The sequence below is a fragment of the Gekko japonicus genome, unplaced genomic scaffold (assembly GCF_001447785.1).
Source record: "Gekko japonicus isolate JY-2015 unplaced genomic scaffold, Gekko_japonicus_V1.1 scaffold5614, whole genome shotgun sequence".
In the NCBI taxonomy this organism is placed as follows: domain Eukaryota; kingdom Metazoa; phylum Chordata; class Lepidosauria; order Squamata; family Gekkonidae; genus Gekko; species Gekko japonicus.
In genome coordinates this window covers 38,069-44,716 of record NW_015168834.1, presented here as the reverse complement: position 1 = coordinate 44,716, position 6,648 = coordinate 38,069, and the positions used below count along the sequence as shown (strand labels likewise).

At 54.3% G+C, this 6,648-nt stretch overlaps 1 protein-coding gene across 1 annotated transcript in view; it reads right to left on the bottom strand.

Moving 5' to 3' along the window:
* Nucleotides 1–617: 617 nt before the first annotated feature.
* Nucleotides 618–6,648, bottom strand: part of LOC107114303 (solute carrier organic anion transporter family member 2B1-like) — a gene marked incomplete at both ends in the record, with an annotated part of 37,066 nt that continues 31,035 nt past the window's right edge. The window contains one exon of the mRNA XM_015415750.1: nt 618–783. Coding sequence (XP_015271236.1) covers nt 618–783 — 166 coding nt within the window. The remainder of the gene's footprint in view (nt 784–6,648) is intronic.

The window sequence follows — 6,648 nt, the reverse complement described above, 5'->3', positions numbered from 1 at the left end:
TGAAGGCTCTCCCTGGCCCCAGGCAGGCAGGGGTGGGGAGAGGCAGGGAGGAAGCAACTTACCCTCCCTCTTCTCCTGCCTCCTCCTGGCTGAATGAGGGCCGGAAGCGGGGCGGCCGAAAGCAGGGGGCGGGGCTTCGTCATGTGCCCCCCCGTACCTCACCCGGGGGAACTGTGATCCCCCGCGATCCCCCCCGAAATGACCTCTGCTTTCGTAACACACACAGGTTATACTTTCATTCTACGCCTAGAAATTCCGCTCGGGAATATTTCCTTTCTGGTCCATTTTGTATCGATGCTGTATAATTGTATTGCATGATGCACTGTGGTACAAACCGATTTGTTCCTTGTTGTGTCTGCACTGTGCGGGGGGTTGGACTAGATGACCCTGGAGGTCCCTTCCAACTCTATGATTCTGTGACTCTTTCGTAACACACACAGGTTATTTCTAAGCCTCTTTTGAAGGAGCAAACTGAAGCAGAGCAGCAGAAGGGGGAAGGGAACGCAGGATCCGCTCTGCCCCTCCAATCTCTCCCCTGCATGTCACCCTCCCCACCGGCTCATGGCTTTCCTCTTAGGGTCTCCCATAACTCAGAATCACAAAGACTCTCTGCTCACCAAGACTTTCTTACTCGCGGCATCGTAATGTAGAGCTGAGCAGCCGGCGTGGCAAGGGGAGATGTATTCGATATTATTCTGGCCGCATATAGGGTTGAAGGCCATGGAAGAGCAGTTGCACATTCGGTTGCAGTTGAAGACGTGAGCTCCTCCTCCAGCGGCAGAACTAGAAAAGGAAAGAGAAGCATGACTTGTGCTGATATAAAACCAAATCTTGATGTTATCCGACTCCTTGTAGATTATGGGGTGTATGTAGAGAGCCAGTATATAGAGAGCCAGTTTGGTGTAGTGGGGGTCATTTCCTGCAGGAGTGCACAGGAGCGGAGCTCCGGCAGTAAAGAACCCAGGGGGCGGGCACATGCAACAAGCCGTGCCCCCTGCTCTCAGCAGCAATCAGTCAGAGCAAGAAGCAGCCAGGTAAGCTGCAGAGCTCCCCCGGCCACCCGGTCCAAAACAGTCCAGTGGCACTTTTAAGACCAAGTTTTATTCAGGTACAAGCTCTCCCTCCTCTGCGAGGACAGATCTGCACATCCCCCCCCCCAATAGCTAGCAATGCAAAACAGTCCAGTGGAGCCTGAGCGGTGGGTGTTGCCTTCTGACACACTTCCGGTGACGTCAGGGGATGTGGCATATGCAAATAAGTTATGCTAATGAGTTATGCTAATGAACACCTGCACCTCTTTTTCTACAAAATGACCCCTGGTAGTGGTTAAGTGCACGGTCTCTAATCTGGGAGAACCGGGTTTGATTCCCTACTCCTCCCCATCCAGCTGCTGGATGACCTTGGGCAAGCCATAGTTCTGATAAGAGCTGTTCTTGAAAAAAAAAGAGCTGTTTCCGTAAAGAGCTCTCTCAGCCCCACCTGCCTCACAGGGTGTCTGTTATGGGGAGGGGGAGGGAAAGGAGTTTGTCAGCCGCTCTGAGACTCCCTTGGGCAGCGAAGGGCGGGGTATAAATCCAATCTTCTCTTCTTCTTTTATTTGGGAGGGAAGGCGACCTTGTAGAGCCTCGTCTCACCAGATCGCGGGAGCCGAGCGGTGTCAGTTTTCTGACAAGGATCTGCACTGTGTTTTCTGTTGCCCCAGAAGGTCGGACCAGAACCGACGGGTTGAAATTAAATTGGAAGAGTTTTCGGCTAAACGAGAGGAAGAACTTCCAGACGGTTAGAGTGGTTCCTCTGTGGGATGGGCTTCCTCGGGAGGTGGTGGGCTCTCCTTCTTTGGAGGTTTTGGACCAGAGGCTAGATGGCCATCTGACAGCCATGCTGATTCTGCGGACTGAAGCAGTTCATGAGAGGGAGGGAGGGAAGGGTTGCATCCAGTGTTCCCTCTAAGCTGAGTTAGTGTGAGCAAGCTCACAGGTTTTTAGCCTCCGGCTCACACATTTTTATCTTGGCTCAGGAAGGGATGGCTTCGGAGCAAACTAATTGATGCAGTAGCCAAATCGCTGTCTCATGACCTTAATGCCTGGAGCTCACAAAATAGAATTTTTGCTTACAAGACTTCACAGCTTAGAGGGAGTATTGGTTGCATCAGTGCTTGGTTCTCGTGGCCCTTTCTTACAAGCCCGGGGAAATGCTGATCGCCACTTTGGGGTCAGGACGCAACTTTTCTCCAGGCCAGATCAGCCAGGGATCCTGGAGGTTAAGAACATAAGACAATCAGAGAAGCCAACGTTGGATCAGGCCAAAGGCCCATCCAGTCCAACACTCTGTGTCACACAGTGGCCAAAAATACCAGGTGCCATCAGGAGGTCCAGCAGTGGGGCCAGGACATTAGAAGCCCTCCCACTGTTGACCCCTCCAAGCACCAAGACGACAGAGCAACACTTGCCCCAGAGTCCCTATCTATACTTTGTGGCTAACAGCCACAGATGGACGTCTGCTCCATATAAGAACATATGAGAAGCCAATGTTGGATCAGGGCAAAGGCCCATCCAGTCCAACACTCTGGGTCACACAGTGGCCAGAAATACCAGGTGCCATCAGGAGGTCCACCAGTGGGGCCAGGAAATTAGAAGCCCTCCCACTGTTGACCCCTCCAAGCATCAAGAAGACAGAGCATCCCTTGCCCCAGAGCCCCTATCTGGTTGTGTTTTCTTGTTTTTTTGCCCTCTTCTGGGCATAGAGCAGGGGTCGGTCACTGGGGGCGTGGGGGAGGAGAGGTATTTGTGAATTTCCTGCACTGTGCAGGGGGGTTGGCCTAGATGACCCTGGAGGTCCCACTTCCAACTCCAGGGGTCATTTCCTGCAGGAGCGCACAGGAGCTGAGCTCCGGCAGTAAAGAGCCCAGGGGGCGGGCACATGTAACAAGCCCCACTCCCTGCTCCCAACAGCCCTCAGTCAGAGCAAGAAGCCGCCAGGTATGTTGCAGAGCCCCCCAGCCCAAAACAGTCCAGTGGCACCTTTAAGACCAAGTTTTATTCAGGTACAAGCTCTCCCTCCTCTGCGAGGACAATCTGCACGTCCCCCCCCCCCAACAGCTAGCAATCCAAAACAGTCCAGGGGAGCCTGAGCGGTGGGTGTTGCCTTCTGACACACTTCTGGTGATGTCAGGGGGTGTGGTATATGCAAATGAGTCATGCTAATGAGTTATGCTAATGAGCTCCTGCATCTCTTTTTCTACAAAATGACCCCTGTAAGAACTCTATGGTTCTATGATTCAGTCCTTGGAAGGCAGACCATCGAGGAAGACTCTGCAGGCAACGGTAAACCACCTCTGGATTTGGAAATACTTGGGAGATTTTTTTGGGGGGTGGAGCCTGGGGAGGGCGGGGTTTGGGGATTGGAGGGACCCCGGGAGGTTAGAACGCCGTAGACTCCAGCCTCCAAAGCGGCCATTTCCCCCAGGGGAGCTGACCGTGGTCGTCTGGAGATCAACTGGAATGGCAGGAGATGGTAGCCCTCCTTGGCAGGCACCAGAGGAGGTGCGGGTGGGTGCCAACGGCGCCCATGGTCACCACGTTGGGGACCCGTGTTCTAGGTCATGCTGATAAAATTATGGAGGTGAGGACATTGATTACGCTCCGGAACGACAAATTTGAAGATGGTGAAGTGTCCGTTAAATATATATATATATTTAAATGCGGTGTGCATTGATTGTAATCTGTTTTTACCTTTCCCTGTTCTTGATTAATAAAGGTGTGTGTTTTTTGTTTATTTGTATTAAGGAAGTAAAAAAAATGTGAGGTTCGGTGGTGCAGTGACCCCCGGCAGCACTTGAGACTCAACCGCAATCAAGTGAAAAAGAACGAATCCTGCCTGCAGAACTGCGATAGGAACAGTAAAGGGAGGGGTTGGGACCCATATAAGGAGCTGCGGTGGCTCAAGTGGTTAAGACGCTGAACTGCAGGCCGGAAGGTCGTTCGTTCGGCAGTTCGAGACCCGAGTGCGCCGCCTGACGGCGTGAGCCCCCGTCTCAAGTTCCAGCTCCTGCCAACCTAGCAGTTCGAAAGCAAGAAACTGCAAGTGGATAAATAGGTCCCGCTTCGGTGGGGAGGGAACAGCGTTCCGTGCGCCTCGGCGTCTAGTCACGCCGGCCGCATGACCACAGGGAAGTCTTCGGACAGCGCTGGCTCTTCGGCTTGGAAACGGAGACGAGCACCGCAACCCTAGAGTCGGATTCGACTGGCTTTCGAGCAAGGGAAACCTTGACCTTTACCCTGGGACCCATGCTCCGGAAGAAGAGGGCAGAAGGAGAGAAATGATAGGGACGGGAGCCAGAAGGAGAGAGCTGATGGTCTGGACCAGGAAAGGCTATCGGCAGTGGGCTCTAATCCGGGAGAACCGGGTTCGATTCCCCCACTCCTCCACATGCACCTGCTGGTGTGACCTTGGGTCAGTCACGAGCTCTCTCAGAGCTGTTCTCTCCCAGCCCCACCTATCCCACGGGGTGTCCGTTGTGGGGAGGGGAAGGGATAGGAGATTGTGAGCCGCTCTGAGACTCCTTTGGGTAGTGAAGGGCGGGGTATAAATCCAATCTCTTCTTCTTCTTCTTTTACCTCACAGGGTGTCTGTCGTGGGGCGGGGACAGGAAAAAAGTTTGTGAGCTGCTCTGAGACTCCTTCGGGTAGTGAAGGGCGGGGGATACATCCAATCTCTTCTTCTTTTGGGGATAAAATGGGAAGCTGGGGGACACACACGGAGGAAACCCTAAGCTCCCCAGGGATGGGTGAGACAGACAGGCAGAGAAAGGGAGAGGAAAGTAAGGAGGGGACAAGGAACGAAAAGACAAAGTCTATTTATTTCTTAATTTGATTTGTACCCCGCCCTCCCTGCGAGCAGGCTCAGGGCGGCTAACACGGTCAGTACGAAAATGCCAATAGGACCACATAAAAATCATTTTAAGACAATTCAAATACAAATGAGTCATAAAATCATAAGGTGCTAGTCAGGGCTATTTTTGGGCAGGAACGCACAGGAACGGCGTTCCGGCTGGCTCCCGAGTTGGCCACGCCCAGCAGGAACTCATTAGCATAACAGGCCACACCCAACATTTTATTAGGATTGGCTACATTAGGGGTGTGTGGCCTAACATGCAAAGGAGTTCCTGCTGTTGGGTGTGGCCTGTTATGCTAATGAGTTCCTGCTGGGCTTTTTCTACAAAAAGAGCCCTGGCTAGTGATCCTTCATTAGTTACTTGAGATGTTTGCAAGCAGACAGTTCCATCTTGGTGGCCCTCCTGAGTCACGCGATGGTCTGGGCCAGATGTGAAGGCTGAGGGCCCGGCTCGTTGATGGTAATGGTGAGGGCGGCTCCTTAGTTGAAAACCTGGCGGAAGAGCTCCGCTTGCAGGCCCTGCGGAACTGTAGAAGGCCCTGCAGGGCCCTGATGTCTTCCAGGAGCTCCTTCCACCAGTAAGGAGCCGCCACTGAGAAGGCCCTGGCCCTGTTTACAGCCAGCCTGGCGTCCTTGGGGCCTGGGAAGGTCAGTCGGTTCTTTGACCCCGACCACAGTGCTCTTTGGGGTATATGTGGGGAAAGGCAGTCCCTCAGGTATGTCGGACCCTGGCCATATAGGGCTGTAAAGGTAAGCACCAGCACCTTGAAGCGAATTCGGTATGCTATTGGCAGCCTGTGCAGGGACTTCAGCACAGGCCGGATGTGCTCCCATCTAGGGAGGCCCATCAGAAGCCTGGCCGCGGCGTTCTGCGTTAGCTGCAGCTTCCGGATTTGTGACAAGGGCAGCCCCATGTAGAGAGCGTTACAGTAGTCTAGTCTTGAGGGGACCATCGCGTGGATCACTGTGGCCAGGTCGTTGTGGCTGAGGAAGGGAACCGACTGCCGAATCAGCTGAAGGTGGTAGAAGGCTAGGGTTGCCAAGTTGATCTTCACCGGGAGCGGGGGGTTCCCAGCCGGCGTCTGATGCGTGCGCGTGTGTGCAAAGCGCGCACGCGCCGCACGCACATCACCCGGAAGTGATGGGAGGACGCCAAGCACGCTGGGGCTGGGGGCACGGCCATACAAGAGAAAACCATAGAGTTTTCCCTTGGATGGCCGTGGCACCGCCCCCAGCATGCCCGGCGTGGTCACGTCACTTCCGGGTGACGCGCACGTCAAGGTGGAGTTCCCCCCGGGGCCCGATCCGGTGGTGCCAGGGAACGGGCCTCTGAGGCGGGGGTTTCCCCACCCCCCGGGGGGGACTTGGGATCCCTATAGAAGGCCAACTTAGCGGTGGCTGCTACCTGGGCCTCCATTGTTAAGGAGAGATCCAGGAGCACTCCCAAGCTCCTAACCTCCGACGCTGGCACCAATGGTGCCCCGCTGAAGTTTGGGAGTGGGGTCCCCACACCCGAACCGCCCCGACCCACGCACAAGACCTCCATCTTCGCCAGATTCAACTTCAGCCGTCTCAGCCTGAATCCCCGGACCTGAAGACCCCCTTATTGCTTCCAGCCAGTGGTCATTTAGAAGAAGAAGAAGAAGAAGAAGAAGAAGAAGAAGAAGAAGAAGAAGAAGAAGAAGAAGGGGGAGGAGGGATTGGATATATACCCCGCCCTTCACTACCCTAAGGAGTCTCAGAGCGGCTCACAAA